Source organism: Notolabrus celidotus, chromosome 17 (assembly GCF_009762535.1).
Source record: "Notolabrus celidotus isolate fNotCel1 chromosome 17, fNotCel1.pri, whole genome shotgun sequence".
Lineage (NCBI taxonomy): Eukaryota > Metazoa > Chordata > Actinopteri > Labriformes > Labridae > Notolabrus > Notolabrus celidotus.
In genome coordinates this window covers 23,601,170-23,628,402 of record NC_048288.1, presented here as the reverse complement: position 1 = coordinate 23,628,402, position 27,233 = coordinate 23,601,170, and the positions used below count along the sequence as shown (strand labels likewise).

At 40.4% G+C, this 27,233-nt stretch overlaps 1 protein-coding gene across 3 annotated transcripts in view; it reads left to right on the top strand.

Moving 5' to 3' along the window:
- Window positions 1-27,233, top strand: part of tmem108 (transmembrane protein 108) — a 66,907-nt gene that overhangs the window by 23,233 nt on the left and 16,441 nt on the right. For all 3 annotated transcript variants that reach the window (XM_034705864.1, XM_034705865.1, XM_034705863.1), the window contains one exon: window positions 18,666-18,749. In XM_034705864.1, coding sequence (XP_034561755.1) covers window positions 18,710-18,749 — 40 coding nt within the window. In that variant the 5' untranslated portion in view covers window positions 18,666-18,709. The remainder of the gene's footprint in view (window positions 1-18,665; window positions 18,750-27,233) is intronic.

The window sequence follows — 27,233 nt, the reverse complement described above, 5'->3', positions numbered from 1 at the left end:
TAATAATTGAAGTTCATTGTAACTGTGAGGAAAAGTGCACAACATCCTACATCTTTCACTTCTTTATTTTATTTGATACTTGTTTTCAGTTTCTCTACATGTTTTTAAAACTATAACTATCATTTCAAAGATTAATTGAGGAGAGAGGGTTTGCATCTTTCATACCGTTCACGTCCATGATTTTGTAAAACTAGGTTATAGCAGAGCGTCAACGTAATGCTCCACTTTGATGTCTTGAAATTCAACCAATTAGTCATTCAACCTACAAAATAAAGAGATGTAGCTTGACTCATGCTGAGCATATTAAAGAGCACCGCCTCTCCTGCTTGCTGAGTCATTCTGTTTCTGACGTTGGCCGGACTTAGACCATGTCATGTAATTGAAAGTTTGTCCGGCAGCAGCTCAGCCTTCATTGGCAGAGAGTGAGGTGTGACAGGTGTTCGACCTGCTGCACACCGGCTGTCAGATGGAGGACACCCACGTCACCAGCTTTACAGGAAATCTGATGTCGTGCTGATCTTTAACGCTTGTGTACACATGATCAGAAATAACTGCCAATCAAAAGTTTTGGACAACATACATTCAAGTTTTTTTTGTCTTGAAGATGTGAAGTTATTTAATATAATACCCCCAAATTACCCCCAAAGAAATTTATATTAGACTTTTTTTTGTGTGTGGTAAGATTTTTCTCTGCAGCAGCTCCATTCTTTGTTAAAATGACTCAGGTGAAGTGGATGCTCTCTGATATTCACTGTGAAGTCAGCCCTCTGTAGTTCAAGTGTGTCACCCTGAATCTCTTGTTCATCTTCTGTTCTTCATATAGATACATACATTTCTCTTCAGTACTCATGTAGAGTCTTTGCATACCTCTTGACAACTTTTTTTATTCCCTATTAGTTTGACCTTTACTGACATTTGCATGCTGACAGATAAGTACACAAGCTTATCTGAGTTTGTAATGGATTCACAGCGGTAAAATGGCAAATTAAAATCCACTTTTAAAGCTGCATGATTTTTTTCTTATTTTTTAGCTGATTCTAGGAAAAAGAAGCATGTAACCATCATTTGAAGTTATCATGGGGGGCCTTTTAGCAATGTACATACAGGAATAGAATAATCTCTGGCTTACAGATTGTGGAGCTGGCAGTGATTTAAAATCCTGTCTTTGTTGTTTAGATGGTGTGGCTCCTCATTGGTTTGCGGCGCTAGGCTCTCTAGCTCAGTATAAGTGTGTTGTTTGGTTAGATGCTTTGTGAGATTAGAATTACTGGTCTTGGCGGTGGGCAAAGTTTAAAGTTTACCGCAAACAACAGTAGAGTTACAGTCATTCGCTAATTAGTAACACATAACAACTCTGCCATGATACTGATCTTAATTTATCATAATTCTCAGATTCATTCGACAATTTCCTGTTAGTCCGACAGACTATAAAACATGGACATAGTCTCAGTGACGCCACCCATTGGCTCCTGAAGAGTTGTTTTGACGCGCCTTGATGGTGGTTGCCAAATTGGAAATGCTGAATCCAACTAATTTCCAGGAAATCGGCCCCTGATTATGGCCACTTGCGGCTAATAACCATAGAGTGTTTAAAATATGGACGTAGTATCCGTGACGTCACCCATCTGTTTCTAAAGCGCTGTTTTGAGGCCAATCGTCGGCGGCAGACATATTGCTGTTGTCAAGCGATTGTGACGTAAAGAGGCGGGCTTTAAGCCTCCTAGCCAACAGCTACAGTGTTCCCGCCTGTCAATCAAGTCTCAATATCTTAGAAATTGCTGCATTAGAAAAAAAATTCCACCCCCCCACACAGTGTGTGCCGATCGAGAAATGAGCTATCCAAACTACACTCGTCTTTTGTACCAGGCTGTAAACATGTTTATTTCTGCTGTAAAGATCAGCTTTTTAGAGTTTGTATGTATGTGGTTTCTGGTACTTCTGGAGCCAGCCTCAAACGGATCCTCAATGAACTGCAGTTTTTAGCACTTTCGCATTAGACTCGTATTTTAAGACTGGAGGTTGCCGCTTTCTAACAACACATAAATCTTAGTTTTAATATAATCGAATAAGACCAGTTATGAAAATAATAACCTCTGATAAAGACACTAGCTTATTAGACCAAATCAGTTTGTACCAGGCTGTAAACATGTCAATATATGGAACATTTAATTTAGATAAGGAGCCAGATGGAGATTTCTTGGAGCCAACCTCCAGTGGAAGCTTGAGGAACTGCAGTATTTTACATTTCTGTATTGGCTTCATTTTTCATCTTTGAATGTTGCAGCTCAGTTTGCACCAAACGGTATCAAGCAGTGCACATTTAGAGCATACACAGATATACACAGCTGCTATATTTTTTCTTCCTTACTTGTTTGCTTTGGAAGTCTACATGATTCATCATGTCTTCAGAAAAAAAACACACAAAATGCCAGCTTCCTGAGTGGCATCTTCAAAATGCCTTCTTTGGTTCAAGGGACTCGTAAGGCATGAAGCCTGAGCCTCAAGTAAAGATGAGAGAAAAGGAAAAAGGCACGATACTTATTCGGATGAAAGCATGGCATGACATTAAAGATGTGCGAGCAAAGAGAGAAGAGGGGAGACGAAGGAGAAGAAAGGCCCCGCAGCTCAGAGCTTTCCTACAACATCAAGCCCTGTGTTAGAAATGCTGTTGGAGATCACTTCACTGAGTGCTAACAGCCTCTTCTTCTGACGAATCCCCACTTTGGGGAGTCAGAAAACTGGGAGCTTATGCAAAGTTAGTCTATCATCCAAGAATTCATGCCTGGAGTACACACAGTTATGAAAGATAGCAACGAATAGACACTCAATAAAAAGTTGTCTCAGCCTCTGCAAGGCTAAATCAAGAGATGTAGTCAAAACTATTTGTTGAGTCTTAATCATTCCTGAAAGTCGTCGTCCTAAAAGACAAATATAATGCTGTGGGAGTCAGGTAGAGAAGGAGTATCTAATAAATCCTTTGATTGATAGGGTCAGATACCTCATCGAAGGTCTCCCCGCCTGGTGTAAATTTAGCTTGTTGACAGCTATTACGTGGAGGATTATGTGTTTGTTATCCGTTAGTGTGGCCTCATTGAGCGGCGGCGCTGGTCCAATAATCAATGTGGCCAAGCTTGAGAGAAAGACTTTACATATCAATCCGTCTGTCGGTCTGACAGCTCGGAGCCGCACCGCAAGATGTAACGGCCTTAAGATCTGGCTTTGAGACGGAAACCAAAGACAAGGCTTTGATCAAGTGTTTTTCCTCGGGCGATTTAGATCTGAGAGACAAAAAGGGCACAGAAAGGGTCGCTTTAATTTTAGCACAGAGATTTTTCAAGCAAGGTTTGGCAACTTACCTCCATGTGCAGTTAAATCATTCACTAATTCTAAAGGGAGCTGATCAGTCACGTTGCAGATCATTTTTCATGTTATTCATCTCGACCTTTGGCCTTTTCTGCTTCTTGTTCTGTTCTCCTTTTAATATATATACATAAGCAGTTTTACATCGTAAGGAAAAAGCCATGTAGAAAACTACTGGAACAGGAAAGGAATAATGTAAACATGCAACGTTCTATGAACCAAATGTTGCTTCACAGAACATCTACAGTCATATTGAGGTGCTTTATGGTGACATTTTGCATGTGTGTTTTCTCTATGCAGGCACATTAGCTTTAGCTTCAACGTGAATGACACAAGATGTGATTCAGCTTAAATCTTTGTAAAGTTTGTACTGATGCCTTCAGCTCGTCTTTTTTATGCACCCGTGAGGAGAACTAATCGGTATTCCAAATCTTTTATCCCGTCTGCTATCAGGCGTTTAAACTCAGACGGCAGTCTTTTTAGTCATTTTAAATAACATTGGTTTGACAAGAGATTATATTGTCTTCTAATCGTTGTCTTATCTTACTGTTATGTATTTATTACATTAACTTATTGCTGTCCTCCACAGACCCTCTGTTTCCATGTACAGACCCGGTGCTTGACTTGTGACTTGTAGCATGTATATATGATGGATGTGTTGTAGATGTTAAATGTTGTATGGTATGCTATGCTTCTTGGGATCAATAAAGTTGTCTGAATCTGAATGAAAAAGATGTCACACAGTGTCACAAGGTAGAAAAACTATAATGCTCCTGCACCTTGCACTGCTCTGTCTCACTCACCACTCACACCCAGAGACTGTATATACTTAATGAACGTAGTATCTTTGACGTCACCCATCTGCACCTGAAGCTTTGTTTTGAAGCCAATCGACGGCGGGAGCCATATTGGAAAAACTGACACATTCTGCATTAACGTTATCCACAATCAAGGACCCCATCTTTTATATGCAATCCAGATAAACTCCAAAACTGGCGAGCAAACTGTTTTGTTTTTGTTTGTTTTGTTTTAAAAAATTCTGTTTATTCAATTTTATTCATTCTTATTCAGACAAACAGAATACAAAACACCATAGAATACAAAAAAAAACAAAAACAAAAACAAAGAACAAAACCATGCCATGACAGAGAGTTGCACCAACAATTTTCTATGTAACATACACATACATATCTTCCCCTTACACCTTACTCACACATCTACAGGTGGCTGAAATTTGAATACAGATGAAGTACGAGTATCAATAAGTTAAATAAGGTATTGACCGGACTCTAGATAGGACACCCATGGGTCCCAGGTCTTGTGAAACAGCTGTGGGCTACCTCTGATGGAATAGGTTATTTTCTATTGAACATGAATTGACCTTGTTAATCCATTGAATAATGTTTGGAGGGTCTACATGATTCCACTTGGATGTAATACATTTCTTGGCAGCTGTAATGGCTAGGCTCACAAAACCCTTTAAGCTTTGGGAGGGTAGCTTCAAGTCGGTCAAGTCCCCTAGCATTACTATCACAGGTGACAAGGAAAAATGCTGAAATAATACTTTCTCAAAAATATTCCCAATTCCCAGCCACCACTGTCTTAACTTATTGCAGGACCACACTGTATTTTTCAGCGTGCCAATTTCCAGTTTACATCGAGGGCAGAGAGGGGATACACCAGTATATGAGCCAGTCTCTCAGGTTTAGGTGTGGATAGATTACCTCCCTTTCATCTGTCATCTCCACCAACATAGTTTGCACTGCAGTTGTAGACACACTGCGGTAAAGACAAGCTAGCTAGCTGAGTCTTCTTCTGCTGCTGCTACTTTGTCTTCCCTCTGTTCTATGTCAGATGGCCAGAAAACACTATTGCCTCCTACTATGAGCCAGTTAGTGACAGAGTATTGCCCTATGCTTATTTGAGCACAGTATCAATATTTCATTTATTTTAAAAAGACAGTTAGCATCAATATGATTCTGCTGCGACAGCCCTAAAGAGTTTGGATTGACACTTCTAAATGTTGCTTGCACATACTGTAGATTCACTCTGACATGACCTTTGCAGAGATTCGATGCATTTCCATGAGTGTCTGGAAACTGAGCAACTCTGTCAGGTGCCATTATGCATCCAGTAAGTGTGGAGAATGCAACCGCCATCCTAACCCCCCTTTCACCTTTTTTTTCCAAGATGTTATTCTTTGATTGTGTTACCGGTTGTGACAAGCGTATCGAGACGTGACACGCTGTAGTTTCACGTTACTCTTCATCTGCCGGCGAGCCGCTCACAGTTACTCTCTCACTGAGTCTGAGGCCACGTAAGGACGGAGAGAGAAGAAAGAGGGAGAGACGAGGCGGGGAGGCAGAGATAGAGGGGAGAGGATATTTACGACTCAGACAGCAGCGAGGGTGAGCTGCATCACAATGTCTGTTCCTTTACGGCCAGGCTCAAGAGCTCTCTCAGGAGAGAGGGAATGAGCTTGTGCAGAACGTTTGCAGGTAATGCCAGTCTCAAGGTTTTCAGGTGTGACAGCTCCTGTGCAATGTCAATAACAGAAAAGCCGAATATAACACACTCGGGAGCTCTTGTAGGAAAAATCCATGAAATCGGATTCAGCGTTGGACACCACCTTACAGCTTATCCATCGGTGTTGTCAGGTTTATTGTGATAAAGCACTTCAATTTAATGCTTTTTGCAGTGTTTTCTTTCTTTAAAACTTTTTCTACTATTTTTGTTTAACTTTTCCAATAACCACCCACTCTTCTTAGCAAAAAGTGTCAGAAGAGGCCTCCTTAGTTGACATATACATATCTGTCATAATGCATTTCTGTGTGGGTGTTTGTTAAGATTTCACAGGGAAAGAAAGCTCTTAGTCTTTGTAATTCTAGCAACAAATCTTCATTCTCTGGCAATTTCATAATGTAGTGTTTCGATAAAACGACAAAGTAACAACATTTTGTCATAAAAACAAGGGAGTCCTCACCAATTAAAGTATTTCTCACTCGCTGCTGGTCTGTCAGGTTCGACTTTAACACTAATCAAATGTACCCACTCGCAGCGCTCCTCCGTCAATCAGCCCAAGTGCTCGGTATTCAGTCTGCGGTGTCCTCTTTCTAGTGATATAACTAGTCAGTCACAGGTCCTCCCGCGGGGCTCTGTTACCTGTCTGACTTTTTGTTCCACTGATTCAATCCCCTGCCGAATGTGTCAGACACTCTGCCTCCCCTCTGTTTTAATGACTGCCCAGTGTGATACAGTGTAGCAGCCTCAGTCTGACACCTTCACCTGAAGTGTAGAATCACAGAAAGTGCCAGTACTACCTCGACTTGAGTCCCTAAAGTCTTGACATGAGATCAAAATGAGAACAGGTCTGATTTGTGTGATACAGGAGAGGAGTTGGACTTGGATGTTGTGAAGTTTGGCTTTCTGAAGACTTGACAGAATAAAGACTTGACTTCAGTCTGAAGGCTTTTGTCAACAAAGTGAAGACTTAAGACTTAAGCTCACAACCTGAAACTTAAGCTTGGACACAGTTAGTACTAAACTGAACTGAATGAGACAGAATTAAATTGCTGAGGACCTTGACTTCCCCAGACTCATCACTTAACACATGAGACTTTGACTCAGGCAGGTGTTTCACCACAATGACTTAAGACTATACTCTGGACTTTACCTGACAGACTTGAGATTACATTTAGTCTGGATCTAAAGGACTTCACACTTTACTTTGGACTTTGTCTCCATAATTCTCAACTCATGCAGACTTGTCATCTCATCAGAGAGGACTCAAGGCTTTATTTAGACTTTGTATCTTGTAGTTGAGACTTAGTTCCAGCTGCCCACAGAGGACATGAGATTTGACTTTAGCCTTTCCCATAGGAAAAGAAATTTGGAGAGGAGATCTCAAAAGTATTTCATTTATGTCTCCTCTACAACAATGAGACCTGTTTGAAATCAAAATGAGACTATAGCTTATGTCTCATGTTTCTCATTCTTGCCTCCAGAAAAAAGTTTCGAAAAGTCTCAGCTTCAGTCTCCCGTTCAGTTCAAAAGGAGATCTCGTCAAAATCTGAAATGATTCTCAGGTATTTCTCGAGTGTTGTGACTCCTTTTGAGCTCAGGTGGAGAAATCAGGGAGCATCTCTCAATAGTCTCAATCCAACCTCATCCATTTGTTTTTTTCAGACTCAGTTTTTGTGTCTAAGGTTGAGCTCAGATGGAGCAAAGAAAGAGCCTGCGCTCATCTTTTCATGAACATTTATAGTGCCCTGTATAATTAAGATTTCAATATAATTGTCCACAAATTTACAATTCTCATTAGGACATGAGATTGGGCATAAGACGTTTAATGACAGAGTTGAAACTTCATGTAGACAGAACCTCAAGGACTGGACACTGGACTTAATCTTTTTTTACTAAGACACTTCTAACTTGGATTAGTCTAGCTCTAAGAGACACTTGATTTGACTTGAGACTATTTTTGAAACAGTTGAGAGTTGACTTTGTCCGGCTTCAAAGTCCTGAGATTTGACAAATACTTTTTTTCTAATAGATTCTGGGTTTTATTTGGTCCAGCCTGCGAGGACTGAAGACATGACTCATGACTTTTTTTTGACAAAGTTAGTTCTGGACTGGCCCTATAGGACATGAGACTTTATTAGGACTTGTTTCAAATCATTTAAAACATATCAAAGTGTACTGGAAGCTCTTACCGTAAAACTTGATCCTGGTACAGGAACTCTGTAGCAGGTATATTAATGGGCAGGAATTCAAGTTGGCCACCATTTATCTCTCTGTCTGTGTCTCACATGTGTTCACACACCTCCAGAGAGGGCTCTAGCCAAGATTCCTCTGATGAATTGCTTGAGTCATTGGCCGTGGCTGTGTGTCTGTTGAGTAATGAAGAGGCCGGCGATGCTATTCAACTCCTCCTCTGCTGCCCCTGAGCACAGGTGCACTGCTCTGCCTGAGTGGGAGTTCTTCACTGAACGAGTTTAAAACTCATTCACTCTGCAAGGAGCGACTGTTCCATTCTTCAATGTTGATATGAAGTAGAAATTACGTGACAGTGGGGATAAAGTTAACGAAACAACCCAAAGAAACACCCCACTCACACTTGTCAGAACACGACAGCTAAAACACACTCGCTGAAGTTTGTCCCTGCTCCTGTGCTGTTTCTGTGGTTCTTACTTTGATGACTATTGACAAATGAATCATCTCTCATGCTGAATCGTCCTGTTTTCTCAGCACTGACTGAGAAAATATGTTTACTGGGAGAGAACAGCCGAGATATGGTGAAAAATGACAGCTTGTTCACTGAGCAGACTTTATCTATATAAGAGTGTTGATGGTGAACTTAAACCTAGGGTTTTAGTTGTCTGTGAACTTGTTTGTTAAAAAGTTGTTTGATTTTATTCAGTGCTTTGTTGTCAGATTAAACTGCCACATTTTCACATTACTGTTTACTCCATTATGTGCAGATTTGAAGGTGCAGTGTGTAGAAATGGGAATGTTAAGTGATATCTAGCGGTCAGATTTTAGACTGAACGCTCCCCTGCTCACCCCTCCCATCAAGGTGGCCGAGGACACGAAGCTCATGTGATGCATGATAAGTGTGATCCTCCATGTATCAAGCTTTTACCATCAAAAACGTCCACCAGTACAAATTATTTTGCACACAGCAACCACTCCCTTCTTCTCTGTCTTCCAACCAACCCAGTTTGCAGAGCCAGTCACTAAAAGCGAAAGAGCCTTACTAGTTTGTGTGTTCTGTGCTGCTGGAGCAAGATGGCGGTGCAAGATGGCGGCCTCCATGACAGCAAAGACTCAACATTAAGACAGGAGAAGATTCAGTCCCATCTTACAAGCTGTAGTCACTAGGGGTGGGAATCAATGCCATTGTCGATCAAATTTCTTTTCAAGTCTCCTAACGATTCCTGAGTATTATTTTGAGGAGAAAAAAGTAGTTCTACACAGTCTTCCGCATCAAAAGGAACCATTTAATTTTTTTCCAAAATTATGTCTGCACAAGACTGAACATGAACATATTCAACTTGAACATTCTGAACAATAGGTTGACCTCATTCTCAGCCGAGTGAGTCTGGGTGAATTTGGAGAGGAAAAAAACGCTTTTCCTCTGGGGGTCATCGCGGAGGTATTATACCCGCTCTCGGTGCCTCATTTTCGGCCGCATGAGTCCGAATTGTTTCCTCGTTGTTGAAGGAGTTCTGATTCCCAGAGTGTGTGACTTTATGCAACGTGACATGACGTTGTGCTGGGAAATGAAGCGTTAATAACAATTCCAGTGGAATTGATCAATTGGGTCTAAGTCGGATCCGGTTCTCGATTCTCACCCCTAGTAGTCACTCGTATCATAAATCATATTTTAGAAGGAGTAGGTAGATGGGACCCATATGGTAGTTGGGCTCTTTAAATTCAGCGATCAGTGATCAGAGCATGGCATGCTAATCGTTGAGTTGTGCTGCCTTGCGAATCGATAGCAGAGACCTGATTCTACAAAGAACTCTGTTTGGTATAAACTTTCAGGGAAAATACAACAATAGACTTAAAAAGGATAATATTGATTCCAACTTCAGTAAAAGTGTCCAAATCATGCTTGACATGATGCTATATGTAGGAGTGTGTTTCCCCCCTTTATATAACCAGGTAAGGTACAGTAGTGACAGGTGATGTGTTTCCTCCAGCGCTACAGTCAAAGTGAACGGCATGCTGGGATCCTAATGTACTTTTAATGGCTGGTGTGTTGTGGTACAGCAGGCAAGACCAGAAGGGGAGCAATTGTGCTGATTGATAACCCGCACATCCTCTAACAGCCTCCATGACGCAGCACCAGCAACTCATCCTGCCAGGTTTTACCACCCAGGGCCACGACTGACAGCACTCACACATACACCTCGCCAAAGTGACTCAGCAAAAAATGGCCGCCTCCTGGGATGGCAGGATTAGAAAGGTCCCTGGATACCTTTTCCTGCTTTGTAGTCTTGCTGCCTGCATTTAATTTAGGCCTGTTGTTGCATTGAATCAATAGTCGTAATCATTCAGTTGTTGTGTTTATCCTGGCTGAATAATGAAGTTATCAAAGGCCAGAGCAGAGTCGCTCTTGTGCCTGAGTCACTTGCTCTGTTTTTTACCCTCCCACTGACGAGAAATGGTTTCATAACAGAATTGGTCATATCAGTAATCAGTAATCAGCTTCTCAGTAAGCCTCGGTCTTATTTAATTGGTGCCAAGCAGTTTTGTCGTTTTGGCAAGGTCAAGACCAAGATGGCATCAACCACCTCAGAGGTAAAGCTGTACTCCTGAATTACAGCTGCAATCTCTGCCAGCTCCAGGCCTCATCAACTTGAATGCCAGAACAACATTGACAGAGCTAAGCCAAATCAGAGGCTGTTTGCTTTCTTCCATCAAAGGGCAAAACAACATCAAAGAAAAAAAAGATGGACACCCTCTGTGTGGGCATGTCTCCCGAGGCGCTGTGGAAGGGCTGGGCTGAGGGAAGTTGCGCTCACACAACTTGAAATGGAGATAAACACTCCGAGATTACAGATCAAGCCCAGGCTTTGATGCTATGAATTCATCACTGATGTAACCAGACTTTTATGTAGTACAGCACAGATCCACACTGATTCTATTTTTAATTCGGGATGAACATTTTTATTAAAGAACCTTCAAAAGATTTGGACCAGATGACGGCCGAAATGAAGGAAGTGTAGTGTTGCATTTCAGTGTTAGTCCTTTCACATTGGTGGATTTGGCTGCATGTGTCTGTCCAATTACTTGTGTGCTTGTGAAGTGTATCCGCTTATTAAGGATGCAGTGTGTGGTAATTAGCTGCATTTAGCAAAACAGACATGGTAGAAACTGAATAATATTCTAAATAGGTGTGTGAATAGAAAATCTTTTATAAGCCTTTTATACCTACCTAGGATTTGGTCCCATTCAGTGGAGGCTGCCATCTCACACCCCCATGTTTCTACAGTAGCACAGAACGGACAAATAAGTAGCATACTTGTTTTTGTATTAATGTGTGGCGATGAAAACGCACCGCTTTGAAGACAAAAAAGAAGAGAGAGGAGATTTTGATGGAAATCTTTTGCCAAATAGAGGACCTTACTTATCATGCATTACAGGAGCTTCTTATCCTCAAAGTCCACCATCGTTTCACTGACAAGAGGGGTGAGCAGGGGAGTTTCAGTCAAGAATTTGACCGCTAGAAATCGCAAAATATTAAATTTTTACACACTGTGGGCTTCATTTATTTATCTTTGGTGAAAATGGGCAGATCTGTGCACAGAATTGTTCTTACGACTGGACACACGGGTGATTTATGAAACATTTGTATCTGACCAATCCCAGCGTACGAATTATCGGGTCTTGATAAATGTGGTGGCTGAAAAAAATCTTCATTTAAATATGACGCCCCTAATTATTCACAGTTCAGCCGGGATCGCCAATAGAATTTCGACATGAAGGGACGCTCTACAGAAAAAGAAAACAGGAAACATGTCTGATCTGGAAATCAACACCATAGCAACAGAGGTAGAAACATACAACTGTGTTGTTTGGCAGCCAGAAAAGAGGCATTACGGGAGTCAGATAAACCACTTCCAGATGAAAGTCACTGCAACAGTCAGAAATCTGAACTCCAAGTTTAAACATTTGATTTATAAATCCTTCGATAAAAAACGAACTTATTCATCTGTGAAATGACATTTTTAGAGCCCTTAGTAAAAGTAATTCTTTAGAAATCACACATTTGTTATAGGAAGAAATCAGCGGACAGCTCGCGCTGCTCAACGTCATTTCAAACGCATTTTGCAGGGCTCGATAGAGAGAGAAACATAAAATACAATTGAGTTGTCATATCTAATTAAACGATCTAGCTATTAATCTGTGATCCTCTGTATGTCTGTCTAAAAATGCACTGTACTATACGTGCTAATTCTCCGCCATAGACAGATTAACTTTCCACACTGACATGAAAACTTGCGTACACGGACTGAGACCTGGTGAGGGATTTGAGTGTATCCTCTGCCCACGTTCAAATTGATAAATGCTGACCTTTGCATGGAAATGGTCGTACACCCTGTTTTCAGTCGTACGCACGTTTGATAAATGAGGGCCTGTATCTTTAAGTGGTTACGTCACACCTCCACATAAAACAGTTTTTGGGTCCAAGCTGTTTCCACATGTATTCAGTCTGCCTTATTACTTTGTTTCTCATAATTTTTGTAAATAAAAAAACCTTCATTTGTATTTTTTGTTGATATTTATGTGATCAGAAACTGGTGGGTCTGTTGCACCCTTTGGTGTTACTCGGCTGTCCGGTGACCTAATGTGTCAGAAAACAAAACTAAGTTCTTCTGGGTTTCCTTCCAGTAGTGAAAACACATTTACCATTTTATTGGTAAGTGGGATTTCATTGCTGTTTCACTGTAAATGCAACGCGGCTTTCCGTGCTCTTGTACCCTTTTTATTTTTGTCCTTAAGTCAGTCTCCGCCACTGTGTCAAATTACCTTAAAGCCGCAGCTTTCACACTCCACCTCTCTTTATTCTGTGCCTTTTTCGTCAGGCAGAAGCTGGTAGAGGGTTTTCTTCAGTTCATAACGGACAGATAAACCTAAGCGTGAGAGCATGGGATCGCAACTGCTGAAGAAAAGCATCAGCCAGAATGTTTGTGATTGGAGGCCCGTTTATCAGTTGACTGTGAGAGCAAAACACTGTATTTCACACTGTCGTAGTCCACTCCCACACTTTCCTTCCCTCCTCCTCCTTCTTCTTCCCTGTCGTTATGGAAAAGCTCCCAGGCTGCAGCCACTGTGGGCGAGCAGCCAGCTTGCTGCCACAGCTCCTATACATAACCGCAGAATGGAGGGAAGTCCAAAATTAAAAGCATTGTTATCCCTGCGGCTGGTGGCCACAGAGTGATGGAGTGGCGGGCTTATTTCATTGTGACGTTGGGTGACCTTGGCTTTGGCCTCAAGTCTGCGGCCCCTCCAGACACACTATTCAGGGCTGCAGTCTGGGACCTTCAGGGACCCAGACCTGTCAGCAGGACCACAAACACAAAGCTTTTACCTATACTGAGTCTAGAAGACAAGAAGACTGTTTGTAGATTCCTTTCTTCACCTTTGGTAAATAAGAGTTTTTTTTATTTAACAGCCAACTCTTTTTTATGTCTTCAAATCCAGATCTCTATAATGTCCTTGTGAATGAATTTGAATATAATGTACTATTAGAGTTGCCATGGTAATGGCTGTCGTCTGTGTGCATGTCAGTTGCCATGCAACTTTTTTCCCTCCCTCCAGGAAGAAGCTTGTTTGCCTTTTGAACTAAACCGACTCTAAAGGAGAAGAAAAGCCCTTTCAATGTGAAGCTTTGTACATCTATGGATCTGTTTTTAGTTGAAGCCTGTGTTGATACCTGGTTTATGTAGTGCACTATAACAGGTCACACTTCATTTAAGAGCAGATATTTCCCTTCATTAATAATTTTGCTTCCTATCTACTTGTTTGTGGCTCAAAAGTGAGGTGGTTTTTCAAGTATTTTGTGTCCCTCTTGCCCTGCAGTCTTTGTCACTGCTAACATTATTCCAAGCTGAAAGGATGTGGACATACTATGCACAAAGTTCCCTCTCTTCCATGTTGGTTATGACTGGATAACGAACTTTATAGAGAACACAAGGAGCTGTATTCATGGAACAAGCTCTCTCAGGTTTAAGCTCAAGCAGCAACCTCCTGTATTAGAATATGAAGCCCATGCGGAAGTGCTAAAAATTGCAGTTCATCAACTGTCCACTTGAGGCTGGCTGCAGAAACACCAGAAACCACATACACACCCATTCAAAAGAGATGATATTTGCAGCAATAATAATCATGTTTTGGTTCAAAAAACGGTTCAGCTCTGAGTAGCTAATTAACTGTAACTGCACATACTATACAGGGAGAGAATTATTTAATAACTATGTATTTCGGAAGATTTCATGCCAACAAATTTTGCCTAAATAAGGACATGGCTGACTTGATTGACAGGCGGGCACCCTGTAGCTGTTAGTAAAAAGGCTAAAGGCCCTCCTCTTTATCTTACACTAGCTCGGACAAAGTTAGGTTGTGTTCAGCGTTTCCAATATGGCTGCCGCCAACGATTGGCTTCAAAACAGCATTCAGGAACAGATGGGTGATGTCAGGGATGTCTATGGTTTTACTGTAAAAGATGATCTGAGAATGCATTACCAGGCCCAAAGATGGGTGTCACCATACTGAAAATGCTAACTTAAACTATCTTCTTGCTAATCTAGTCTGTCTGACAAACAGCTACAGCATGCTGACCTGTCAATCAAATCAGCTATGCCCCTATTTATGCTATAGCTTCCTCCTAGCCTAATCATAATCAAAACAAATGAGTTTGTTCACCTTGTTTACAGTCGTTATGAACAAAGAAAGGAGGTAAAAAGACCAAAACTGATTTTTGCACCAGGCTATTAACATGTATACATGAACTCCACTGGGGTTACCTTGGCTTTTGAAGCCAGCCTCAAGTGAACACTCGGGGAACTGCAATGTTTTGCGCTCTTTCATAAGCTTCATTTTTCGACTTTTTCAGAAGTTCAAGATTCAAGATTCCAGATTCAAGAAAGCTTTATTGCCAAGTGAGCTTGCACACATTTGATGTGGTGAACACTGGTACTTAACAACAAGACAGTAAGGACACAACAAGACAGTAACTATATAAACCTAAACACAAATCCAAAAAATCTAAATAAAAATAAAAATACCGTCTGTACAAAGGAGATATAGAAGTACTTTAAAGACATGAAATAAGTTAAATTAGCCTAAGCCAGAGTGCACATGTAGTAGATGGATATAATATTAAGAATAAGTTGCTGCTTGGTTTTAAGCTTTTCATCTAAAACCGATATTCATTAGCATTTATCTTAAGAAATGCCATAATTATCCTTTTGGCATATCTGATTAGCCACAAAAGGGCTCCTTCTTTTGTTGGTCCTGTGATATTTGATAAGAGGCTGAATTTGTAGTGTAGTGGTTTGTCTGTAAACAGATTGATATCCACATCACACAGCACGAACATGATCCCTCACCAGCATCACAACAGAGAACAAGTCCCAGCTACAATAACTGTACTCAAATATCTGCGTTGTTGTCCTTGTGTTGAGTGTTGCAGTAACAAAACTGTCATCAGCTCCTTGTGAAACTCCCATCCTGCCTCAGGTTTTGGCAGTGCCACGACCCCGACTGTCATCTTGTATTATCTTCTACCTGTTCACCCCTGCAGGAGGCCGGAGCCGCCTGTCTTTTGTCCCTGCATCTTGTCCTTCTTTTGCAACCAAACCCATACTCTGCTCTGTGATAATACGTTTAAATGAAATACGCCCTGTGACTATCTCTTCTCCCACCCCAACCCACCTTCCCCCACCCACCCATCTTCCCCTAGCCTCACCCTTGTGCCCCGCAAATTAAATAGCGTGTCTATGAGCCTGCGTCGGCCTGGCAGCGCTGATGAGGTGTAATCACTGTGGAGAGGCTCAGCTGCTCTTTTCGCACCCTGCCATGGAGCTCATTAGGCCAAGAACGTGACCCTAAAAAAAATGCATAAAGCACAGGGAAGGAGAAGGCTGCGATGGTACAGCATTACTGTCTCCACAGCTTTACGGTGTTGCTAAGGGTGGATGGGAGGAGAGGTTTTGCATCTATTTCTTAAGATGTGAAGCCGTGAAAAATTCAATTTCTTTTCCTGCTACAACTGTATTCTTGCAGCCTCATCTCTTTTGCAATTACTCCCACTATATTACGACCGAGCCTGTGGCATTATAGTCAAGGCTGTGAGTTAGGAGCAGTGAAGCAGCGAGTGTCTCTCTTTTCATTTTCCAAACAGTTGGAACAAGAACAATATTGTGTGCATTTGCCATCTTGATGTGTGCTTTGATAGTCACTTTAGCTGCTCATTATTTTAAATGTATCCTACATCGTTGTTTAGTCATCTCTTACTTTTCATCTTTGTGAAGACAAATGGAAAGTGAGTGTTAAGTGAGTAGTTGGAATAGCAAGCTGTGTCCTTCAAACCTTTCAATAATTATTAGAAAGGCCTTCAAATCGTGGCTTATTTTGGCAAGCATCTAAGCTAACATAAATAGAAAAGGTTTATTAGTTAAAAAATAAAGAGGAGTTAAAAAACAGGTATGTAGCTGAAGCAGTAAACATTAATATTCAAACACTCCCATTTCATAAAAGTTGCACAATTTTACCCACGCTAAATTATAGTCAAATAGCAACATAAAATAGTTTATGTATTATATATTTTATAGCTCCTTACATGTGTTTGTGCAGTGCAGCTGACATACATTAAGTCAAAGTTAATTAGACGGCTAATATACTCTTGCCAGGTTTAGGTACATTTGTTAACATAGGTACAAACATCTACTGTTCCCCAAATAAGCTCAAATATGAATATCTATTGATAAGTAATTTATATTCTTTTTAGTTAGAGGTTATTGTATTTAGGAAGGATCATGTCACAAAATATCATTACAAAGATTAAGTGAAACACAACTATTGCAATTTCATTTGCTGGATTGAGGTTAATAGTATCACCCTACAGCCTTGTGTAATCCTTTTTTAAAAGATGTTACACGCCTTTTATCAGGTTGCTCAACATTTTTACCCAATTGTTTGTAAATGCTAAGTTATGCTTGTGCTTATTGAATATTACATGACATGTTTTTGGGTAGTGAAGTTGGCACAAGATGGCTAACATTAGCTTGCTAAGTTTAGCTAGGTAAGTAAGGGCTTTTAGTGTCCTCTGTAAATAGCTTACATATGAATATTTACTTATTAGTGTCATGTTGGTTGCGTCTTGTTGCCCAGGTCTTGTCACAAAACTTTAATAAAACACAAACTATTACACTTGTGTGCTGTTAGCTATTAGCTAAATGTAAGTCAACCTACTTTCTGATGTGCTTTAGCACTGTGGTGCATTATGCTGTATCTTGCTGTTTTTCTGTTTTGCCTTATACAGCAGCTAATCAACTATTTTTTTAGAAGGTGCTTCATAAAAGTAACATAACTAAAATCCTTACATTCTAGATAGATAGATAGATAGATAGATAGATAGATAGATAGATAGATAGATAGATAGATAGATAGATAGATAGATAGATAGATAGATAGATAGATAGATAGATAAATAGATTGTAAAAATGTGTTCAAACTTACAGTTTAATATCAAAACAAAAGTGCTTCTGCTTCATCTGCATGGGTGTAAATTTACTTACATTTGTTTGTCAATCATTTCACATCAAAGTAATAGTTTATGTACTTCCCTTTTTTCATTTCCTTATATTCTACTGTCATTAAAAGGTTGATTCAATGGCAGTGATATAAACAGGATGACTCAGATGCAGTGTTTCTCATCCTGTCATTCTCCAAAGCGAGGCTGCATTTATGAGAAATAAAGCCTTATGAAAAGACCAGTACCATACTACCCTGTGCCTTTGTTGTCTGTCCCTCTTATCACGCGCCTCTCACAGGAGCACAGGTTGCCTGAAACCAGACCCCTCGTCCTGGGGGGCGCAAATCCAATTTCACATGTCACACTCACAACAGATTATTTATGCAGGTAGGGTGAAGGGTGCTGAGGTGTGTGTTTATGTTCTAATACACCTCTTTAGAAGTAGGCGTCTGTTTTTGGAGTATATGAGTGTGAGTGGTGTGGGCACGTGTGTTGCCCAAGGGCATTTCCACAAAGGGAGTTTGCCACACACACACACACACATGCACACACTGGGGGTTGAAAGAAGATGTGTGTGTGTGTTTCATTGAACAGAAGGCCATCAGTTAGTCATCCCCTTCAAGAGCACCCCTGGGTGTGTCTCGCTGACACACTCTCAGCGCGTGTCCCAGAACAAGGCTTACTGGTCAATGTTTAATGCTCTATAATTGGTTTTACTGACCAGCACAGCCTGCAGGATGCCAATGCTGATTTAGAGCCTGGCAGTTGAATCTGACCACCGCTGCGGTCCCAAATGATCTTTTATTTTGAAACTGTAGTTAGGTGTAATTCATATTATCCGCTGTGAGAGGTAACAGTTGTCTGGCAGTCATTACAAGGATTAAACTGTCAAGGTTAATCCCCACAATCATGTTTGAAATCCCCTCTTCCTCTTCTGTGTCTTCTCTTCTTAATCACACTTTATCACACTGATACTTCAACATGACTTGAATGTGATTTTGAAGTCTGAAAGCGAAGTTTCTCTTTCTGTCTTTGATAGAGAACCATGAGCACTGTGGAGGAGGAGCCGGATCACATGATACCATGAAGACAAGCCTGCAGGTCCTGCGCTGCCAGCTGCTGAGTGAGTAGACCCAAGGGTGGGGAAAAGGCATCAGCAGGGTGTCCTGGGTTTGCAGCCAGAAGACACTGCTTATGCACAGTTAAAACAGAAACATAAAGCAACATAAAGCAACTTTTATCACAAATAAGACTTAAGCAGCACTGAACACAAACACCACAAGATTTTCAGGTACAAAAGGACGTTTTCCAGTCTCAGTAAAGTGTGTGGTTGCATGGTTTATGCTAGATTAATTTGACATGGGCTGGATGAAATGATGGCTGAATGTGAAGCGTTAAATATGATCTGATTAAGGGTTATAAATACTCTGCATTGACATCACAGCAAAAAAATCAATTAGATTTAAGTCGAGTAACTTTAAATGTCAAACTAAGGACAATATGAGCCATCCATTTATTTTTTTTAAGTCAAATATTTTGAACACCATAAGTTGTTCTGATATGTTGAAGTTTGACATGACAGCATAAAAGCTTTTTTGCTTTCCTGCAGGGTGTTAGATGAGAAGATTGCTATCATTTTTATATTCTTCTTATGTACATGAGACAACAGACAGCCAGAGCATACTTCACATAGAAAATCATATTAACCATTGATGGTATATTAATATGGACGGCGCGCCTCTATCTCCTCTCAATGACAAAAGTAACACCAATATACCACCTCAATGGACGCTGACATTCTGGGTCAGTGTTGGATTTTGAAACCAAGATGTGCGGAAGATTTTGAAGGTGGCACAGCAGGATTAATGTAATGCCTCTTCTGCTAACCAAATTGCATATTTACCTTGAGTGTATATATTTTTAAGTTGGACCCATGTTCCATATGTTAACATGTAGGAGGCAGAGTTTGTGTGCTATACTGTAGCAAGTCAGTAGGAGGAGCTCTTAAGGTTTTGGCATCACTTTGGGGGAGCTGTTGTCCTGTCTATGTTTTTATACAGACTATATTGATAAGTTGTCACAAGGAAAATCCTAGAGTGAGCTAAGCTAAAAAATAACATATTACACAATATATAGCAAAATCTTCATTACAAGTTTTGAAAACTTGTAGTTACACTTTTGTTTCTGCACGGATACAACAATAAAGATATAACTTGTTTATACGTGATAGTTACAGATGCTAGCAAGCAGATCTTTTATCTTTCAAGATTCCAGGCGAGGTGCTGGTGGCCTAGCGGTCTAAGCGCCCCACATACAGAGACTATAGTCCTCGACGCAGTTGTCGCCAGTTCGATTCCTGACCGCGACCATTTGCTGCATGTCTTCCCTTTCACTACTCCCCACATTTCCTGTCTCTTTTCAGCTGTGCCACCATAAAGGCATAAAGTCCAAAAAATATAAAAATAAAAATAAAAAGATTCCAGGCTAGTTACACACTGTTTCCAGTCTTAATGCTAAACCTGCTATGTAATGCTTTCAGCAAGAAATCTGAATTATTCCTCATCGTTTTGTAAGCATTTCAATTAACATGTCACCTAAATTAACGATTAATCAAACCAGCATAAAAAATCACGTACTGTAAAAATAGTGTCCCTTATGTTGTTGTTGTGGTCCAAGTCTGTGCTGCTTTAAATTCAGGGGATAAGATCAAGGCTCTGGGAGCTCTGGCAGGCTACCAGCACTGAATGTCACATGAATATGGAGCATGGGGGGGGGTCAGACTGGGACCCACCAGGCTCCTGGACAGTTAGCTAAACAGGCTGATGAAATCTTGTATTCACCCCAGAGCTCCACCTCAGGGCAGTGGTGCCAAAAAGGCTGTCTGCTGACAAATCTGTCTCAATCCCTCAGAAGTGATAAACTTGGACTAGACTGCTGTGAGGGGAGTGCTTTAAGCCGTAGCAGAGGTGGAGGGAGGTCATATTATGGAATGGCTTCGCTGGAGTTCATAATGACAGGATATTTGAGCCTACTTTTTGAGTTGTTTTGTCTAGGTGGTCTTTAAAAGCATTGAGGTCATGTGTTCTGTAGAGTCCAGAGTAAACTACTCTTCCATCATGGTTGCCTTTTGCCTGAAATCGCTGTGCATTTCAAGGACATTTCTCATTTTTCTCTCTGGACGAGCCTGCAGGAGACAGATGTGCTGAAACACCCCGAGGCTGCAGCAAGAGAAGAGATGCTGCTGATAGAGGAGAGCTTAGATGGATTATGTTGCAAGATAACAGGTGCCTGATGCGCAGAGTTTCTCTTTTTGCCTCTAGTCAGCCTCTGTGCTGTTTTCTGTGCTACTGTCATCTCTCTTTTTCCACCAGTGCACCCTTTTGTACTTATGCAAGCCTGTTATGATGACATAATACTCCTGAATCAATGGGGGGAACTCACTTGTTTATAGCAAATTAGGTTTCATCTGGCAGCTCGGTCTTCAAAGCAAAGCCTGACAAATACAGCAATTTGTGCAAATTGTGTTTGGAAGTCAGCTCCTTAAAAAATAGATATCTTGAACAGGCTGTTAGTGTGAAGTGTGGTGCAAATGATGAAACAGGGCTTGAGTAATCTTCCCTATCCAATTTGGTCTTGTCTTGTGTTGTTAAATTGTGCCTTGCAACAGTTAGTCGACTTGTTAAAGCCACAAACACACTATGTGGAGGAAACTGGTGGTGTCTGTGAAGTTGGAGGAGTTGTATAACTTGAAGTATGTAATCCTCCACAGATTCCACACAACTTCTTGTTTAACATCTCTCCTTCCTGTTAGGTCCTTTGCCTCTGCCACAGTAGCTAAATCATTATCCCAGTAAACAGCTCAAGAACCCTTTGTTGTTCTTGTTTTCCCGTTCTCCTGCTGCCTGATCCTCCGATAAACACATCTCTCTTCAAAGCTGCTGTAACCTGACAAACAATTTGCGGAGCATTCAAACAGGAAGCCATTATCCTGTTTCGAAAGCTTCCCCTCTCTTATCACCGGGCTCACATCTGTAGTTCCCTCCCCGCTCTGCCTCTCCACCACCCCGCCCTTACAGTCTTGCTCCGCCAGGCTTGTTCCAGAGGGCCACAGGATGTGCCCTATCTGTCTGTTTCCACCCCACGGGACACACACTCTGCACAGAATGGCAGACGAACACACCCAGGAGCAACCAAAGGAATTTGTCTGTTTGTGCTACTGTGAAGATGACACTCTATTTATACGCCCAGGATATGTTTAGATCTCAACATCAGGATAAACTCCAGAAAGATCTGTCATTGTGAGGTTAGTCATGAAAAAGTAAATAATAAACAAGGTTGGTATTCTTCATCAAGATAGACTGCATTTGAGTGACAGACTCTTCTGCAATACAGCATAATCAAACAGGAAGGAGAAACATTTGTTTCCTTTTAGGGTGATATGGATGATGAGATATGTCACCACCTGACTTATCTCATTAGAAAAATACATCTCGTCAATGAAGTGTCTATATTGACATGAACGCTATTACAAACTAGGCAAAGAGAAATCCTTTGAATAACATCCTTTTTTTTATAATTTTGCAGCAGTGAAGTCATATGGTTTTAAAAAGAGGAGTATGACAGTTCTACTACTTTATGCTTCTCTACTACATTATGCTTCTCTACTACTTAATGCTGCTCTACTACTTTATGCGTCTCTACTACTTAATGCTGCTCTACTACTTTATGCTTCTCTACTACTACTTTATGCTTCTCTACTAATGTTTTCTCTCTACTAATGTATGATTATCTTCTACTTTATGCTTCTCTACTACATTAAGCTTCTCTTCTACTTATGCTTCTTTACTGCAGTATGCTTCTCTTCTACTTATGCTTCTTTACTGCAGTATGCTTCTCTTCTACTTATGCTTCTTTACTACAGTATGCTTCTCTTCTACTTATGCTTCTTTACTGCAGTATGCTTCTCTTCTACTTATGCTTCTTTACTGCAGTATGCTTCTCTTCTACTTATGCTTCTTTACTACAGTATGCTTCTCTTCTACTTATGCTTCTTTACTGCAGTATGCTTCTCTTCTACTTATGCTTCTTTACTGCAGTATGCTTCTTTTCTACTTATGCTTCTCTACTACAGTATGCTTCTCTTCTACTTATGCTTCTTTACTACAGTATGCTTCTCTTCTACTTATGCTTCTCTACTACAGTATGCTCCTCTTCTACTTATGCTTCTCTTCTACATAATGTTTCTCTACTACTTTATGCCTCTATACTACTTTAAGCTTCTCTACTACTTTAAGCTTCTCTACTACTTAATGTTCTCTACTACGTTATGCTTCTCGACTCTTTCTTCCAAATATCAGAGAGCAATTTTGTATTATTCTTAAATTGTTCTACTTTATTAGTAACTGCTGCGGATGTTACAAAACAACTTATATCCTAATCATTTGTCATTGGGTTGTCATGGGGTTTTGACCAATCAGAATCAAGTATTTAACACGGTTGGTGATGAGTAAAAGCAGTGTAATAAATTATGATAGATTACAGTCTGCAGCAGCTGTAAAAAGGTTTAAATTAGACCACCCTTTGCAGCTGCAGTATCAAAGTGATGCTTACGCATCTGTGCAAACACATAGTCCAATACATTATTTTGAAAGGCTTCATTTTATGTATTGAGTAGTTTTACTCTTGGTTGATGTTTTACTTTTGTATTGTTGCATAAGAGACATTTATTGGAAGAAGTTGTAGCTGTTGTTATTATAGTAATAGTAGCATTAGAGGTAACAACTGTAGTAGAAGGGATTTTAATACCTATGGTAGTAGCAGTAGGAGTGATATTAGTCATAGTAATTGTAGTAGTAGTAGTAGTAGTAGTGGAGATGTAGTACTTCTAGTAAAAGTCATAGTAGCTGTAGTACTTGAAGAAATACTGTACTAGTACAACCTGCATATAGTTATAGTTATATGGTAGAGGTAATAGTTGAACAAAAATAGTACAGTTGTAGAGCCATTGTTGGTCATGGCCGTAGTTAAAGGAGTGCATTGAGTCCATTGAAGCCGGTGAGGGCTGACAGTGCTCTGCCCAGGCGTGATAATCCCATTTTAGCAGCAGTTAGTCAGACACTCTCCAGTCGGCCGGTTGATAAAGGGTCCTGTCTGCCCCAAGCTGATGGATCTGATCTGCTTCTGTGGCTCTATGACAGCATGTCAAAGCTTTAAATTAAAGGCTCCAACTACCTTTAACAACAGTCTCCATTCATGGCTTACGATGACTTTGATTCGGGTCTGTCAGAGTTTATCCTGAGAAGTGAGATATGAATTCATTTCGTGTTAGATGGCAGAGCTGTGGTGTGTGAGTGTGCCTGTATGATGTGATAGAGACTCATTGGTATTCTGATAAGCATTGTTGATAAAGCCTTCTCCATTTGCCCCGAGGGATCTGGAGGGAATCCCACAGAGGTTTGTCCGCGATTGCAGAGTAGTTTTGATTAGCATAAACGAGGATAAATGTGATCCATGGAGGGTTGGCGGGGTTGGGAGGAGTACACCCTTAATCATTGGTTATGGTTCACTGCCCCGGGGCTTAAAAATTGGCTCTTCTGCATACTTATCTTATTAAATGATGAGGTGGACATATAGCTCTTGTACTTTTATTGAGTTATCAAGAACATTCAAAAATGAAAGTGAAGGCAGCGAGTCTTCAGTGACTTTCTCAAGGTCGCATCAACAAGGTTGTTGATAGACACATACTGCTTAAGAATACAAATATTCAAACAGCCTCAGACAAGTTTTTTTTAGGTCAGGCACATTCAAAACAACTTCACAGGTGCTTGAAAATGGAAGACAACATAAATGAAAGTAGGCTTCAAGTTTAAGTGTGATGATTTGATTTTGATCGTATTTTATATATAGGACACTGAGGTCATATCCTCCATATTTGTTTGGGGAGTTATGCGAAATGCAATGAATGAAGAATGAAGTATATCTCTGTCAATACCAAAATTCTTGTTTGTGAGAAGAGATCATGTGAACACTCAAAACCTTCATGTTGGGACATCAGTTGTGGGGATGAACAGTTGAGCATAGAATTGTCTGTTTTTAGTTTCATGTCAGATGTTACCAAAGAGGTTAAACAAAAGAACACCAATGAGCAGTGATGCACTAAAACAGCATTCTGTTAAATGTTTAACTGAACAAATTAATTTATTACTCATTTATGAAACCATGAACATTTTATAGTGTATAGCGTAGCGGTCTTAATTTGGGTAGAACTTCGATTGAATGAAGATGTTGAAAGTGAAAAAGAGTGTATTGATGCTACAAAAGAAAAAGAAAATAATGTGAACTTAAAACTTTAAAATGAAGAAGTATAAATATGAACTACTTCATTGTAATCTCTGTGAACTGATGTGCGACCTTGCAATCCACTGCCAGTAAGCTTCTGTGACTTGAATCCTTTGCATTTCTTTGGTTTGATCTCTAGCTCCTCCTGTGCATGTTTGGAATTGTCCCTTTAGCAAGACCTTGAACCTCTCCTTTCAACCGATGGCAGGCCAGCATTTCTGGCTTCAAAACTGTTATATTATTGACTGTGAAAGGAAAAATACACAGCAAGATTGTCTATTAAGGGGTTGTACTGCTACCACAATATTAATACTACTACTCCTACTACTACTACTTCTACTACTACTACTCCTACTCCAACTACTCCTACTACTACTCCTTCTACTCCTCCTACTACTACTTCTACTACTACTACTCCTACTCATACTACTACCCCTACTACTACTACTCCTACTACAACAAGTAGTAGTAGTACTACTCCTACTACTCCTACTACTCCTGCTCCTACTACTACTACTACTCCTACTACTACTCCTACTCCTACTCATACTACTACCCCTACTACTACTACTACTACTACTACTACTACAACAACTCCTACTACTACTCCTACTCCTACTACTCCTACTACTACTACTACTACTACTCCTACTACTACTACTCCTACTAGAATCAGAATCAGAATCAGCTTTATTTGCCAAGTATGCTTGAACACACAAGGAATTTGACTTTAGTAAACTGTGCTCTCTTTGTACAAGGCATAAGAATAAGAATAAGAATAAGAATAAGACCTACAATAAAAAATAAAATAAAATTTAATAACAATAACATCAGCTATAAATACAAAGAAACAACAATAGGCTTGACTAATATGTACAGGCTAAAATAATATGATAAAGTGCAGTGGTGAGTAGCAGAGGTAGTTTTTACATTATAAAAATAGAAGTTAAATAATACAAAAAATAGAAATATGGAATTCTGCTTGGAGAATTGTTGCATTGTGTATTTACATGTATATTTACAGAGAGTATTGATCAAACAGGTATGACACTGCTATGGTTTAGTGTTCATCAGAGTGACAGCCTGGGGGAAGAAACTGTTCTTATGGCGGGTTGTTTTGGCGCACAGTGATCTGTAGCGCCTGCCGGAGGGGAGGAGTTTGTAGAATTTGTGTCCGGGGTGTGAGGGGTCACTTATACTATTCCTACTACTACTCCTACTCCTACTACTCCAGCTGATATCACGAGGGCCCACCTACCATCTCTCTCTCTCTCTTTTTTCACCTTGACCAATTAGCATTAAATATCAGTGCATCTGCCACTCAGGCTCTGGCAGCTGAGTAGGAGGATCACAAACGCCACATTCAAACTCATGGTTTTGGATTTCTGGAAGTTATGCGGGTAGCCAAAAAGGTAACATATGATCACTTTGTCATTGTTAAGAAATGTTGTATTGTAAAACTAGTTAACCAGGTTCAAGTAGTTATTTCAAACCATGACTTGAACATGAACATTACCTCCTACATCTTGTGTCTACACATAAAGCCAGAGCTCGCCTTAAGGCTCTTTTTACCTGTAGTCCCCTGACAAATGTTACACCTCAATAAAGAATGTTTATACTGAAGTTAAAACAGTTATTTAAATGTTTTATTAGGCTGCAGAATGGTCATAAAAAAAACATCATTTTTTTAAATGTCAACCAGGAAGTTATATCATATCACTAGGTATTACATCTTACTCTAAGATCTATGATTGTGTTGCAGTTTCATGAATTTGTTTTTGATGTGACCTTAATCCATCTGGTTGTAATAGCATATATTTTGCTGTCTATGCATACAGCATACCTCAGTGCTGTCTCAGCAGGGAGACAACAGAGCAGTAACACTTCTGAAGTACAGCCTGATGATCCTTATTGATGGATGATTTTGCAGCTCTCATTTTTGGCTTCCTATAGAACCTCCAGCTCTAACAGTGACACTGCCGACTGCCCACTGATGATGCGACACGACCATCCTGGCTGCATCACTTGCTTTATAGGCAGATTGGTGCTGTACATTTGAGCTACATCATTCTCCATTGCACGTAGCATGAGGTGACCCCTGGAAAAAAAAGACTAATATCCAACCCTCTACAGCAAGGACAGCCCCCCCTCCAATCTCAGGATTTATCATGCAGCCAGGCAGGCTAGTGCATACCACACACTAAGTGCCCCTGTATGATTGATTGGGCTGGAGGACTTATGATGTATGTGCCTGAGCTATATTGTTCTT